This window comes from Podarcis raffonei, chromosome Z (assembly GCF_027172205.1).
Source record: "Podarcis raffonei isolate rPodRaf1 chromosome Z, rPodRaf1.pri, whole genome shotgun sequence".
NCBI lineage: Eukaryota > Metazoa > Chordata > Lepidosauria > Squamata > Lacertidae > Podarcis > Podarcis raffonei.
This window is the reverse complement of record NC_070621.1, coordinates 19,571,445-19,586,701: the sequence shown is the minus strand read 5'-3', so window position 1 is coordinate 19,586,701 and position 15,257 is coordinate 19,571,445. Positions and strand designations below refer to the sequence as shown.

General features: G+C 49.2%; 1 protein-coding gene across 3 annotated transcripts in view; it reads right to left on the bottom strand.

Annotated features, from left to right (window-relative positions):
* Nucleotides 1–14,780, bottom strand: part of GABRA3 (gamma-aminobutyric acid type A receptor subunit alpha3) — a 36,876-nt gene extending 22,096 nt beyond the window's left edge. Inside the window, exons 1-3 of one of the 3 annotated variants that reach the window (XM_053374588.1) lie at nt 14,377–14,780; nt 4,847–4,977; nt 1,479–1,603 (exon numbers count right to left, since the gene is read on the bottom strand). In XM_053374588.1, the coding sequence (XP_053230563.1) occupies nt 1,479–1,603; nt 4,847–4,935 (214 nt within the window). In that variant the 5' untranslated portion in view covers nt 4,936–4,977; nt 14,377–14,780. Of the gene's footprint in view, nt 1–1,478; nt 1,604–4,846; nt 4,978–13,070; nt 13,283–13,325; nt 13,579–14,376 lie in introns of those variants that run through there. The other 2 variants (XM_053374590.1, XM_053374589.1) reach the window with 2 other exon arrangements.
* Between the last annotated feature and the right edge of the window lie 477 nt (nt 14,781–15,257).

The window sequence follows — 15,257 nt, the reverse complement described above, 5'->3', positions numbered from 1 at the left end:
GCACAGAATGCAAAGAGCACATGGGACAGACACTCTTGTCCGTAGCTGGTTTTACATCCTCATTGATCCCCATTTCAGTACAAACCAGATAGGAAGTACCCAATCCACATGGATGCTAGGTGTGACAATGAGATGCTGACAGGTCAGTTGTAGCAGGTGGCACCTTGCTTCCAAGTTCCCTGAAGGACCCACCAGTGGTGGAGCTTCATGCTCCGGCACCGGGGGGCAGAGAGCAGGTGGGTGGGGCTGGAACACATCCCAGGGGTGTGGCACAGCGTCCGCAGTAGCGTGGCACGCATTCTGGGGGTGTGGCACGCTGCCTGCGGGAGCATGGCACCCAGCGTGGGTGGAGGAGCAGCCACAATGGCACCCCACTGGGATCATGCTGCCAGGGGCGGTTCGCTCCCCCCACACTCCTCTTCCTCTGCCAGTGGGACCCACACCTTACTGTCACCTGCTACTGGAGGTGGGGAGACAGGAGCATCTTCCTGGTCTGCCTAAGCAAGTGAGCATGTGCTACAATTAAAGCTCAGTGGCGGAGCATCTGGTTTGCATGCAGAAGGTCCCAGGTTCATTCCACAATGTCATCTCCAAGTAGGGTAGGGCAGAAGGCACCCTGTCTGAAACCACAGATGTACTGGCAGTCATTTTAGACAATACTGAGCTAGATGGACCAATTGTCTGACTTGATTCAAGGCAGCTTCCTATGATCCTGTGAGCAGGAAGCAAAATGCCAATGACTGAACTGAAACGTCTGGTCTTGCTGCAGGAGGGCTGATCATTTCTCTCTTCTTTCATACCTTTATCTCCTTCCCCCATTCAGAGGCAGATTTAGAGCAGTGTGACTGCTTGCACTGCACTGGGTGCCAAGCCTAGGGGATGATGCAGGGTGTTGCAACTATGACGTACCAAATTGAGCAGAACGGAAGGCAAGGGGAAGGGGTGCTGAATTTTGGCCTCACACAGGGTACTGCTGAAATTTGAAAAGTCCACCCCTACCCCATTCAAGGGCTCTGTAGAGAGAGCAAGCCAGCAGAGAGTGTGCATGAATTTGAGTGTAAGGATGAGGCAGCCACATGAAGCAGCCTCTGTTGGATCAGAAACCGATATTTCATTATCTTAACTGTTGGGCCAAAGGACTTCAAGTAATCGGCTGGAGAGGATCCCAAGAAACCACAAATCCCCAACAAGAGACTCCAGGGAGCCCTAGGATTAATAGCCCCTCCCAAGGAGGAGTTGCTTCTGCCAAACTGGGGGGGGGGGGCGGAGGCTTCCCTTATGCAAGCAGTCCAAGGAGGCATTTCCAGCTTTAAGTGGAAATGCAGTTAGATTGGAGGGATGGTCCATATATTGTTTGTTTGTTTGTTTGTTTGTTTGTTTGTTTGTTTGTTTGTTTGTACCCCCCACACCTTTCCCCCTGCTGTGACATCAGGAAATGCCATGAAACTTGCAAAGACAATTAGCTGAAGTAGACTGACCTCCAAGCCCAGGTCTCAGTCTGTTGTCATATCCATCCAGCAGCCGGTCCAGGATGCGTGTGAAGATGGTGATGTTGTCTTTGTTGTCATCATCGATAATATCTGGGCCATGCTTTTGAGCGAGTCTGCCATATCAAGGGAGAACAGGAGGGTTAAGATCTGTCACTTCTCCAATGATGCTCTGTGTGTGCTCACACACAAAAACACACACAAAAAATCCCATCCCTGGCCTGCACTGATTTTAGGCCTTCTCTAGATTTTTCTGCTTTTTTACCTTTAATGGACGTGGCCCTGCCTCCACATGTCCTTATGTTAACTCCAACTGGACACAGAGTAGCTGTTACTCACGAGAGGCCCCTCCAGGCATCCTTTTTAATTGCACATTCACACTGCTTCACATTCCAGTCAGTGCCTTTCCCATAACTGAAACATTATAACTTTTTTTACACCACAAATGCTCTGTTTATTTCCCTCTCGCTTTTCTTGCTCTATAGCCCCTCTGGACACCAATAATGTGTTAGCACCAAGCAAGCATTGCAGAGCAACTGATAAGGCGGAATAAATTCACCACTAATGTGCCAAGAGCATGTGGCAGAGACCATACCTATGGCAACAAAACAGTAGCCTTGAGGAGCCCAAGGTTAGAGGTTGCTTTGGGAAGGCATAGTGAATCAGTCTAAGGCCACCTCACAAAATGGAGCAGCTGTTACTCCTTCCTCCACCCCTTCCATTTTTCTCTGGGTTGGCTATTTGGAGGGAGGGAAGCACATGGGTAACCATAACCACCACCACTTTTCATTAATTCACTTGGATCAGGGGTCAGCAACCTTTTTCAGCCATGGACCAGTCCACTGTCCCTCAGACCATGTGGTGGACTGGACTATATTTTGAAGGAAAAAATTGAACGAATTCCTATGCCCCACAAACAACCCAGAGATGCATTTTAAATAAAAGGACACATTCTACTCATGTAAAAACGCACTGATTCCCGGAATGTCCATGGGCCAGATTGAGAAGGCTATTGGGCCACATCCAGCCCACTGGTCTTAGGTTGCCTACCCCGATTTTGATGTCAGATCTGTCAACCAACCACTTTGTCAAATGATTGCCTTCAACTATTTTCTGACTGTTATTTACTTAGTGTAGACCCATTGAAATGAATGAGCATAACTGAGTTGGGTCCATTGATTTTAGCAGGTCAATCCCGAATAAAACTTAGTTGAATACCACCCTGTGTTTACACCTGATTGGTGGCTAATCTATCATTTGCAATAAACGGCAGTGGCAATTGCCTGTCCTGCATGGACTGGCAAAGAACTGAGGCTTCCAAGGGCAAACTGTACCTTTAATCAAAAGCTTCCTATTTCCAGAATTTTATTGCTTGCTGCTCAGTGTTACTAGGAGATTTGTGATAAATGGGAAGGAAAAGCAGATGAAATCATTGCTACCAGGCTATGAGCTGTAGCTGCCAAGTCTTTGCTATGCTGGGCCAGCTGGGAAGAGGATTGGGTTTCCTACAAAAGTGCTGACATAACCATAACTCTTGCAGTTGTGTCTTGAGCAATGCTAATGTGTCCCATCACTCTTGGATGCCTCTGCTTGCTCCAAGCGTGCAGGTAGAGAGAGGCAGGAAGGTGCAGAGTGTTGCATTTATGCTGGAATCTTCTCTAGGCAGAAGAGGATGCCCAAACCTGTTTGTTCACACAGGAGAAGAGTGCTTGTCACACTCATTTCTTGCCTTGGCCTGCAGCCTCCTCACATGTTCATCTTTCTGTCCTGTCCCCCACCCCCATCCAGGCATGTGGATTTTCATTTATTTATTTGTCATACTTGCTCTTCCCCAGAGATAGGAGTGGTAGGGTCACATGGCACCCTTTTTACATGTTTACATTACAGAAGTCTCACTGAGAATTGTTAAGTTGCATTCCTTACTGTGTTAAAATGCCATCATCACACAAACTGATTACAAATTAAACCATCAAATCAACAAACAGGTGGGAAATAATAATCTAAGAATTCTGTGTACATTGCCTACCAATGACTGTAGAAAGGACTATGCCTCTCAAGAGCAGCTGCCAGACAAAACTAGCTCACCTGAGCTCATGGGCAAGTACAACTTGTACTCTCTATTTGTATTTGGGTGTATGTGTGCGTGTATGTTTGAAGGAGTTCTGTTCCAGCACATCATGAGCTGGTTTTATTATTTGCAACCCAACTTGGATCTGTTCTTTTAGACAAAAGTATCACAGAAATGTACTCGAGAAATAACGTTTGTGCTACCATCTTCATGAAGGCACCAGTAGCATGGGAACGCTGTTTAATTATTTTATTTAATATATAAGTGGTTTACTAGAAAAATGAAAAGCAGCAATAAAAACAGTTTAAAACATTTAAATATATTTAAAATTAGCAGTAAAAAAAGATTTTAAAAGGTCAACATCTACATGCTTTTAGCAGATGCTGAAGAGAGCACAGAGAAGGTGTCCAATGCATTGAGTTGGAGGTGCTGGTGTGGGTGTGTGCTGTTTTTTTGTTTTGTTTTTGTTTTTTTGCTGAATGAGATACAAAGCTAAAATTCTTGTGAATGAGGTACCATGCAGTCTTCTCTGACCTGGCACCATCCAGGGGTCCATGATGGCTGGGGCTGTTGGCAGCTGGAAGACACCATGTTGGGGATGGGGAAAACTGTTGTCCTAGGCACTCTAGGCCAGAACTACCACTCCTCTAAGGGTCTCCCAATGTCATCACTTAGACAGGAATAGAAAACTTAAAAGGAGGGGGGAGGGGAGGGAAGTCAGGCAAACACTCTCTGGGGAGGTCTCCCAAAATGGAACGAAAGGGGCGCTTGCAACTCCACGTGATTCAAACCACTGCTCTCCCTCTCTATGGTTGCCAGCTGCTTTTTGTTTGCTCCTTGGAGCTTTCCAGGTACCTGGTTAGTCAGTTGCCTGCAGCTGCCTGCTGTGTATGCAGGATTCCATTTTGGACCCTGGCACTTCAACTGCCTCTGGAAAAGTCCTGACCATTCTGGCATGGGGGAGATCGCCTTGGCAAATTACTCAGATCAACCATTCTCTAGCACAGTCAGGAGAAAAGCTGACATAGAGAGTGGCTGTGTGGGGCAAAGTGGGATTATTGTTAGATGCCTTTGCTGCAGGACCAAGCTGGGGATTTTCCTGGTTCCAAAGAGCCATGACCAAGTCTTAGAGAGACAGAAGGTGAAACCTAACCAGGGTCCCAAAGCCTGCCTTACAGCCTCCCTCACTGCAATCGGGTGTTGCAGGTACAGTGAGGGAGAAGGAGTACCCCAGACCCTTCCTCACTCCCTCTGCACTATATAATAAAATCCCAGCCTCTTGCCACCTTACCCTTCTGCAGGGAGAGCATAAACCAGCAGCAGAATGCCAAGGCTAGTCACACAGAGCGGAGGTATGGCCCAGACCCTTGTCAATGCCATCACTTCAGGGTGCAGCAGTGCTAGCCAGCAGAACGTCCACACCTGCCAAGGAGGAAGAGAAAAGAAAATGGTCAAGGGGACCAGCCACTCTCTTTGATGATGGAGGCGTTGGGTGCACAAAGGCCAGTTTGTGGTGGAAGTCCCTGAGGTGGTTTATGGGCCTCTGACTAAACAGCTGATAGCTGCAGCAGGCTCAGAACATCAAGGGGAAAGGAAAGCACCAAGAGGTGATGGACCCAACAGGGGCTTAGCCTCAACAGGGGCTTAGCCTAGCCAGTTTCACCATGGTCACCTGTGGTAGGAAGTGTGGCTTACTAATCTCAGCCAACTGGAGCCTCTGTAGAAAACGTGCCTGCCTTTTTTGGTCTAGATCAGGAAATGAAAGAGGTCTTTCCTTAAACAATATCTGTGACATCTCATCCTACAAAATGACATGACTCAGGCATCTCAGTAACCACAGAGGTTTTGAAATGCCACACAAGCAAATGCATGTATTTATAAGAGCAAAGGCCACATCTCGTCAGGACTATGATCCCAATACTTCTAGCACACTGTCATTGCATTCTTCCGGTAGGAGTCTGCATAACATGCACAGCCCGAGTGGTGACTGTACACCGAAGCTCCTCACAACCAGGCAAATTCTGGCCCTTCTTTTCCTTGTGAGATCGTTTCAGTCAAGGGCTCACAGTCAGTGGCTCTAGTCCAGTTCATTCCTGCTGTTGCTCTCCTGGTCAGTGAAAATAGTCAGCATGCCATTACTGTAATTTAAATAGAAATTCAATACATCCAGGGAACTGTGTGACTGCTCAGTCTGTGGTCTAGGTGTTCCAAATCAACTGGCACTATGGAATCAATCTGCAGTTTCTGCCTGCATCTGTCTATGGTGATGAATGAGGGCAGTGGGATGTGCAGTTGCTGGGTGGAATAGGGCAGGTGGGGAGAAAAGTGAGGGAGAAGCTGCTGGATGAGGTGCAAAGTGGAAGACAAATTGTGAAGGTTTTGATGGACTGAACCAACTGAAATAGGGGAGCAGAAGTAGGGTAATGTGACTAGTATATTATGGATGCAACCTTCCAATAGCAAATTAACCAGCTAAAGTATTTGATGGGGACAAGTATTAATGGATAGAAGCACACTGGTAAGACTGAGACTAAACATCAACACTTACTTTATTTTTAAAAACCATTTTGGCTCATTTAAATTTCTCCTTTAGGAAATATTGAGGAAGAAATTTCCTTCTACTAATGAGTAGTTCTTTTTAAAAATAAAATGAAGAGTAAGCTCTCTTTAAGTGCAGGGTGGTATTTTGGTTTGTAAAAGGGAGATCCAGCCAAGTTAAGCCTGTTTTGTGGGGTCTGCAAGCAAAATGTAGACAAGAACAGGGCTAGTAAATGAAGAGTTCTTGAACTTCCTAGAGAGGACTCTGTGTGTGTGGTCACTTGCTTTGTATTTCCTTTTTATTTCCTTCTGCCTGTGAAGAGACTCTTTTTTTCCACCATGCCTCCGAGCTGACCATACCTCTGGTTATCACTAAAGCAAAAAATTGGGATTTTTGTGCCTCATTTTAAAAATTTGCATTTTTAAAGTAATTAAGTTAATTTTAAAAAACAGTATGTTTGGTTAAGTTTTATTTTCTTTCGTTTGATGAATTTAAATATTGTCCTTTATGATTTAATGTCTGCGAGTATTCAACAAATATTCACCTTTTTAAATAAAATCCCCTGGGTACACACCATAATGAAATATGTGTCTCAGGCTTGTGTCCAGCTAACCAACCTCCCTGAAACTCTTGCGGGTGCCAGTGAGACATTGTCTGTGTATAAATATCTAAAAGGCTACCTGCTTCCCTACAGACCCTCATGGGTGCTAAAACTGGCAAAGGAGTGGCCCTCTTGGTTCCTCCATTGCCACCAGAAACTTGAGTTGTGTGTGTAGCCTGGAGAGGGAGCCTTCTCTGGAGCAGCCCCTAAGTTGTAGAACTCCCTCCCCACAGAGGTGTATTTGGCAGCTTCATTGTACAGCTGTAGAGAGTGCTGCAGATGCATCTCTTAAACTCTGTCCGAAGCTTTGCTGCTGTTTGGTATGTTTGGGTTTTACAGTCATCCTCAATTATGCTTCCCTATCATCATCCCTCATTATATGCCTTGGGAACTTGTTGAAATACTGGGTATAACTCAAATACAGTAAATAAACTGCTTTTGTGGCATTTCAGTTGATCCCTTTGGGAATCTTTTTTTTCTTTTTCTTTTTTTGTGTGTGTGCAAAATTTTTAGTAAGCTGAACGTCAAACTATCCAAGCAGTGTCCCAAAAAAAGAGGAGGAGGATAATACATCATATGAAACAGCAGTGCATCATAAAAGCAAATTTTAGATGTATTCACAACACTGGTTGCAGACAGATTAACAACAATAAACCAGTAAAATCTGTGTTTCACTATGCCCCCTCCCCCCGCACATGTCCCATTAGAGAGCCCTTGCAAATCTGTGACAATACGAAAACATAGTTCTCTCTATGCTCCACAATTCATTACTGAGATGGTTTGGGGATCAGCTGAAAGGAGGCATTTGAGTTTGCCCAAACCAACATCAACACTGAGATCCTAGAAGGGAAAGGACTGGGGAAATTAAATGTGGCCACTTTCTCCCACCCATCCACCCAAGCTCAATTGTTCTTAAGTGGAAGAAGTGTTGTCCCTAAGCAAGACAAGCTCCTCCCAAGACAAACTGGGAAAGCCATGGCTGCTTTTTGGAAGAAGTAAAAGGGACAGAGTATCTCACTCATGATTGAGTACACCCATATCACAGATGATGCCCTTAACTGGGACAGGTATATGAAAGACAAATGCTGTTCTTGTTTTTTAAGGAAATAAGCTGTGCTGCTTTAATTTTTTTAAAAATTTCCTTCTCATTTCTGCCTTTCTTTTCTCTGCCTGATTTCTCACTGTTACTCTCCTGAAGGCACTCTTTAGCGTGCCTATCTCTAAGGAGGTAATTTATACCAATTCACCATGTCTCATAACCTTGCACTAAAGTAAATGAACAACAAAAAAGACAACCCCAGATTTTCTAAGCAACATTTTGAAATTCACAGAATTTGGAAGCCCTGGTGCACAGAGCTCATCTCCTCGGGAGTGGGGGTGGGGGGGAAGGCATCAGTTCTGGTGATGGGTTAGAATGGGGTAGGGTGGAGGAGGGAGGGATAGACACCACAGGAAAGGCAATTTGGGGAATACTGGCATGCAAAGCTGCAGTATTCTTGACAGCATCAACACAGGAAGATCCTCCACAAAGAATGTCACTCAGGACTGGCCCATTCAGAAGAGCATCAATAATGCAGGTCCCCAAGAACTTCAACACTTGTAGTTTATGCTGAGCCCTGAAAAGCTGTAGAACAAAATGTGGGGAATGCTGCTAAGAAATGCTAAATGCTGAGGAAGCTGAAATCATGCACCCAAGTGGATAATATTTGCACCCTATAATTTTGTGATTTCCCCACAAGTCCCAACCACTCCCCAGCGGTCGACTTTGGTAATATGGTACCCTGTACAAGGCCAACATTTAACACACGCATCCAACTTTCCTGTATCCTTCCCAAAGCTGGGCAAATGTTAACTATGCTTTGGGAAGGATAAAGGAGGACTCTAGGACCCTGTCAGAGCCCTCACACCTCCTTCCCAAAGTAAGTGCTTACAAGGATTTGGGAAGGAGGCAGGAAGGTGCCCTCTCTGTTCGGCACCTTGCGTGTGAGGAACCAGTCATGCTGCCCTAAATCCGCCTCTGCATCCCCCCTGAATATTAAAAGACCCCACACTATTAGTGCCTTTTCTTGTCTAACAGACCCACAAATCTAGTTAGCTGAGCCAGATGCAAAGCTGTATCAAGAGGTGATGAATTGCAAAGGCTCATGATCACACTTCAAGGGAATCTGTAAGGCGAGCTGGGGAGGAGCAGAGCTTTCCTCCAAGCCCACCAAGGTCCAGCTTTCCTTCAGCAGGAGCACCTGTAGTGGGAAGATTATGAGGCTGCCCTCTTTATTCCTTTCTCAGCCTCTCTAGTAGGAAATGAGATTTGGAGGGAGTAGCGTTACCTGGAATTTGTGACAAGTGAATGCAATAGAGCACAAAAAGAGCCCTGCTGCACAAGGCCACCTAGTCCAGCATCCTGTTCTCACAGTGGACACCCATGAGAAACCCTCAAACAGGACCCAAGCCCAGAAGCATGACTGCCTCTGATGGTGGAGGCAGAGCAGAGCCACCATGGCTAGCAGCCAATGACAGCCTTATGTTCCAAGAAAAGTGAGTTTTGGTACTCATGGTAATTAGTCTTAATAGCCACCTGATCAGGGGAAGGAGGGCTTTGTCTGACTCAGGAATCCAGCTGAGTGAGGTCCCCCAGTTTATTCCCATTACGTGCTACCTTGGCAAACACAATTAGATGAATGAGTTTACTTCTGTTTGGGGATAATGCAGACCTCTGACTATGTGGGTGCATTTAGCAGATGCTGTTTGTCATACAACCAAGTAAGAAATATGACAACAGTTCTTTTTTCCTATGCTTCCTCACTCTTACATATTTCAGTTTGTTTTAGTTTTGGGCCAAGCAGAACAAGAAGAACCAGATACTGGAGCATCATGCTATCCTTAAAGTCTTTGAGATGATGTCCCTATTGACTCTATACATAGGAAGTGGTGGCTGGTATGGTGGAAGGCAAGGAGACCAACCACAGGTGGAGCCAGAGCCAATGGCAGGCAGAGTCAACTAAGGGTTTGTCCACACTTCATCTTGTCCTGCTGCTTTCTCCCCAAGGAAAACTGCTCTGGAGCAAACAGAAATCTGGGTTTCCCCATGATTGCCATTTGTTCTATCACTAAAGAGTGGGTTTTCCCTTGGAAAGCAGTGGGGTAAAGGGGAAAACAGCTCATACTCATGCTTTCTGGGCATGGGAAAAGCAGAAGTGTAGACAAGTCCTAAATCTAGTTTTGTTCCCATTTTCCTCCTCCCTGCTGAGTTCTACAAAGGTAACGCTGAGACAGAGGAGAAGGTGGAAGAGGAGGTGTCATCCTCTGGACTGGAGGGTTAACTGAGACTAGTGAGGCAGTGTCCTATCTGCCCTAATGGAGCCGCCCCCACTGCAGTTGCTGGTGGTGACCAAGCAGTCTGCAGCTTCCCTTGCCTTGCCACAGATCCCAAGGGATGTTCCACACAAGAATTAAAGAGCATCCAGCAACTGGATATATCCCTGGCCTTCTGGCACTTAAAGTCACCCATGAGCAGAAATGGAAATAGATCAGAACCATCTGGCTTTGTTACATCTTGCATCCAGCTCAAAAACATCTCTTGAAAGGTAGCAACTGTATCTATGCTGAAGCCACCATGCACCTTGAAATCTTTTCATCGCATCAAGCATAGAATCCGGTCCCAAAAATAAAAGCAGGCAAGGCGCATTGTGGCTCTAATGCCTTTAGTGGGAATTGGATGCCCAAACAGAGCCTTTATCTGGTGACACCTGCCTGAAGGTGAGGCCGATGTGCAAGCCAGAGGCTGAGCAAACAGCATTTTCACCAAACAAAAATAAGACACCAGTGTGTGTCCTTTTCTTCTTCCAGGAGAGGACATTGATTCCCAGCCAAGTCACTGGATCAATCTCCACCTGGGCCCACTGACAGCAAAGCAACAGCAACTCTGCACAGGTCCCAGAGTGCAACTGCTAGTCCAGGACACCAGGGGGTTGGGTGGGGGAGCAAGCACAGGCCAGCCAGACTCACAACCCCTGCCATTGAAGATAAGCAGCTCTGGCCAAAAACCACCCCACTCACCACCATGCTGCTGCACACATAGCAGTCATAGTTCATGCTCACAGATAGTGCTGAGCTACCAGATGTTTTGCCCATCCCACCAGCCCCTCCATTTCTGCTCTTGACCATCCTTCCTTAGGAAGGATGCTTAATAGAAGGGAAAGGGCACATGGTGGACTTGTGGGTAATCCTGCCCCTCTTGCGGTTGGAACAGTAAAATAAGGAGGTCAGTTGGGTGGGGTGGTGGGGAGGGGAGGGGGAGCCATAGCCTCCAACTGCCTCACCTCTCCAACTCCAGGGGTCCTCTGCCAGCTCTGTGGGGGGCAGGGGGGTGAAGCACCTTTCCCTGAAGCTGAGCCAGGCAAGTGGGTGCTTGACAAGACAAGAAGCACCCCTTTGAACTGGGGCTCTGCTCTCGACTCTGATTCATTCCCCATATGTGGGGGTTGTCCAGGAGCTCTTTTCCAGAAGAGCATTCGCTGATGCCCTGGAAATGGGGTTTGGCAGAGAGGCAAAAGAGGTGAGAGTGGCAGCGGTGGCAGCAACAGCTCTAATAAGAAAGCAAGCAAGGAGGAAAGTGGGCGTCTTCAGCAGCTGGCTTATTTACTATGCGGTCTCCGTCTGTGTGTATAATTATGCCAGGATTCAGTCTGTACATCGAACTACTTGTTGTAAACATTTGGCAGGGGTATACCCACAGAGAGAGTAGGACGGGTTTTCTTGCTGGAGACACAGCAAAAGGATGAGGTTGAGGGGATTCAAGAGGACAGCCAGGGGCATGCAGGGTGGAATGGAGAGAGACAGAGAGAGAAGCTGGCTCGGGAGGAAAAGAGCTGTGTGTGTGTGAGAGAGAGAGAGAGTTGGATAAATGACTGAATGGGAAGGCAGGCAAAGGGAGCCAACACACAGCAATGGGAAGGTGAATAAAGGCAGCAGAAAGAGCAGCTTCAGGGAAGAAATGCATCAGCAGACAAAAAGCAGAAAGCACTGGATGCAGCAAGAGCCGCCCACCCACACCCCCACCCACACCCCCGTGGCCAGGCCAGCCACAGTCCTCCAAGGCAGGTTGCTATTTTGTGTGCTCCTCAGTTGTAAGGAACAATCCTATGTACGCTACCCTCTGCAGGGAGGGGAAAGGTCATATCCTCCAGATGGATGGGCAGGCATTCTGTGTGGCCTGATGTGCCTGTGGTGGTCAATGGCAAGAGGGGAAGAGAAGAATGTGTCCTCTGCAAAGAACAGCAGCCTCATGCAAAGGCACAAAGTGAGAAGCAGTATGTTAGTGAGTGTATGTGAGAGAGAGCACAGGCAGTCACACATGGGGGACCCCCCCCCCTACTATCCTATTTGTGATGATAAATCAAAGTCATTGTACAAAATGATCACTTTCTGGCTAACTCCTTGCTTATTTCATCACCAAATAACACACCAGCAAGCCCCTGCTTTCTGAATCAGGTACTTCCTGGTACTATCTAAGGGCTAGCAGCCCGCACCAGCCCCACCACCCAGTGCCCATCTCTCCAAAGTCTGGACTCTCGGTAGACACACCACTGCTCTTGCTGCTCATTTGGCCCTGGAGCTGCCAGAGGACAGGGCAACTGAATCCTGGGTTGCTGGCTCATTTACCACACTGCCCATGGCAAAGCCAGAAGGGGCCTGGGACTTCCTGAGATTTGCACCTGCTTTGGAACTTCCATTGTGAAGCTACAGACCTTTGCCCAGGCATCCATGCAGAACCGCTTGAAGTCACCAGGCTCTTCTGTGTTTGCTGCTGAATGCAAAGCCTCCAGAATCCTTATAAGAAAACTGAATGGAGCAAAATGCTGCTGGAAAGTTCATCTGTTTCTGCTCAGCCTTTTCCAGTTTGCTACTGGGGCAGCAGGAGCAACCTCAGCTGGCACACTTGAGAGCCCAGCCATCCAACTCTCTCATCAGTCACCTGTGTGAAGCTGTGAAGTCTGGGCTGCTGGTGGTGCTGTTCTCTACTCCATCCTGGGTGACCCAGAGCTATTTTTAATTCCCTTGGAACCTGTCTGTGCTAAAACTTAAGGTCATGGGCACATTCATCCCAGGACTTTCACACACACCCCTTCCCGTCTCTCCCGCCCCCGCCCCCAAATGCAGCCTCCAGAGGCCTGGCTCTCTTGTCCCCCCCCCCACCTGCAGAGCTGCTGCTCCTTTCCTCTCCCACCCACTCTGCCTGTATCCTAACCAGCCTCGCCCACCCACCATCCCCTGCCCTTCAGCCTCTGCTCACCACAGCTCCCACCTACGGCTAAGCCGTTCCTTCTCTGGCAGGGCGCAATGGTCCGGGGAGCCTGCGGCCCTCACAGTTCTCACCCCAAATCTCAGCGGTCTCCAAATCCCAAGACAGGGAACGTTTCTGGACTGGGGAGGGGGCGGAAAGCGCCACGGCAGACGGTGGGCTCAGTGGCGTCATCCACTTCCTGCCTTTGCCTGTTCGGCGTAGCCCTCCAGAGTCGTCCTCCCTGCGAGGCGGCTCCTTCTTCCATGCAGCCCGGGGCTATACTGACTGAGAAGAACCGAGAATCACTCCCTCCCCGTCCTTTGCAGCAACACATTAATCAGCCGTACCCAGAGGGCTGTCCGGCTGGGGAGACGCAGAGCGTCCTGGAAGCTGCGGGCGGGCAGGCGAGGGGGTGGGCTCCACTCCTGGGCAATCCAGACAGTCCCCCTCACCAGCCAGCGGGCCTGCCTTTGGAATGAGGGGCGGGCGAGCCCCACTGCATGCGTTCATCTGCTCCCTGGATAAGCCACTGCCGCCACAGTCAGCTTCCCGCCACCTGAGACAGAAGCGCCAGACGCTCGGGGGCGCAAAGGCAGGTCTACCGGGCCCTTGGAAAAAGCGTCAGCCAGGAAGATAAAGACGCGCCTCCCATTCAGGACCGTGGACAGCGCCGCGCCACAGGCGCAGAGACCCTCCCAGTCTCCCTTGCAGAATTGGCGGAGCCCCTGCTTTTTGCTAGAAACCCTCAGCAGCTCGACCCCCAGACTAGCCGACGCGCGTAAATCCAAGGCTTGTAGCGCTACGCCTCATATGCCAACCAAGGAAAGGAACGGATAAAGCGGCTGCCGCGCGCCTTTGTCCTCTGAGCTAACTCGTTTTAGCAAGAGGCCGGCAATGTGCGTTTTGCAGGCTGCGCTGGGGCCACGTCAAGCTCCAGAATATTTGCAGGGCCGCCCTCAGGAGCGGTGGAAGAGCCGGCCTTTGTGTGTCCCCCCGCGCCCCTGCCACACACAATCTCTCTTTCCCCGACCCCTCCCCAGTTCCCAGATTGATCTCCTCCTTTGCAACTTTGCTGGGCGTTTGCTGCTTGCGCTGCACAGCGGGAGAGCAGAGAGGGGCCCCAAGCCAGGATTCTGCTCGCCTTTTGGCTTCGGGACCGGGAGAGCCAGATAGTCACCGCACTCGATCGCTTCTCTCAGGGCCACCCCTTAGCTCTGCCGAGGAACCCACGAGCCCACTCCCACGCAGAGGAGGAGCAAATAAAGGCGCTCCCGCTCGGTGGCGAGGTTAGGAAGAGCTCCGACGGCTGCCTGCAAGCGGGTGGCTTATCCCCCGCGACCCTCGACGCCAGCCCCATCCCAACCCCGAAGAGCAAACAGCCGAGGGCCAGGTCCTTACCTCCTGCGGAGCTGCTGCTGGATCCAGAAACCTACTGGGGCGGCACTCGCGGCTGCTCTCTCTCAGTCCTGCCTTTGCGCCCCCGAGAGTCTGGCGCTTCTGTCTCGGGTGACGAGGAGCAGACTGTGGCAGCGGCTGATCCAGCGGTGGACAGATCCAGAGGAGGAGATGAACGCATTTAAACCTTGGGTGTTTCGGCTGACGCGCGAACCTCGTGGTCTCTCCGTCTTCCAGAGGGTTGCAAGATCAGCCTTCTATCGCCACTCTCTGCTCGCTGTTACCCTGAGACTGACAATATGAAGGAAAGCAAGACAGCCTCCTCCCTCCCCTCCTCCTCCTTGGAGGAGGGTTTAGCAATACTGTATCTCCCTCCCGTCTTCCCCAAAAGCAACAAACAGAAAAGGCGCATCAATGGCGCACCATCTACTGACTAGAAGCAAAGCATGGGGAGGGTCTTCTTTCTAACCGCTCTCTTTTCTGCCCACACCGCTAGAGGCAGGCGGCTAGCCTCATGGTGGGTACTGCATGGCCCACCTGGGACCTCCGTAGACGAGAGAGATCAGCAGGGGTGTCTGAGCCAGTCCTTCCAACAGGTTCCTTCACCGTTTCACAATGCCCACTGGTAGACCCTGAAGTGTCCACATACCACCTTATCTTCTATAAAGGAGAAGCCACTTGTTGCCCCAAGGCCTGGGTGGATGGGGAAAATCTGCCTTGAACATGGGTGTGTGTGCAGAAGCAGGACAAATAGAAATGAATTCTATTTAAAGTAGAGCCAGATAGAGGCAGGGTGTGGACTGATGAAAGAGCAATCAGTGGTGCAGGGAGGAGGGGAACTGCTGGAGGAGGCTGTGGACTGCCCTGGTGGGCAGGATCAGGGT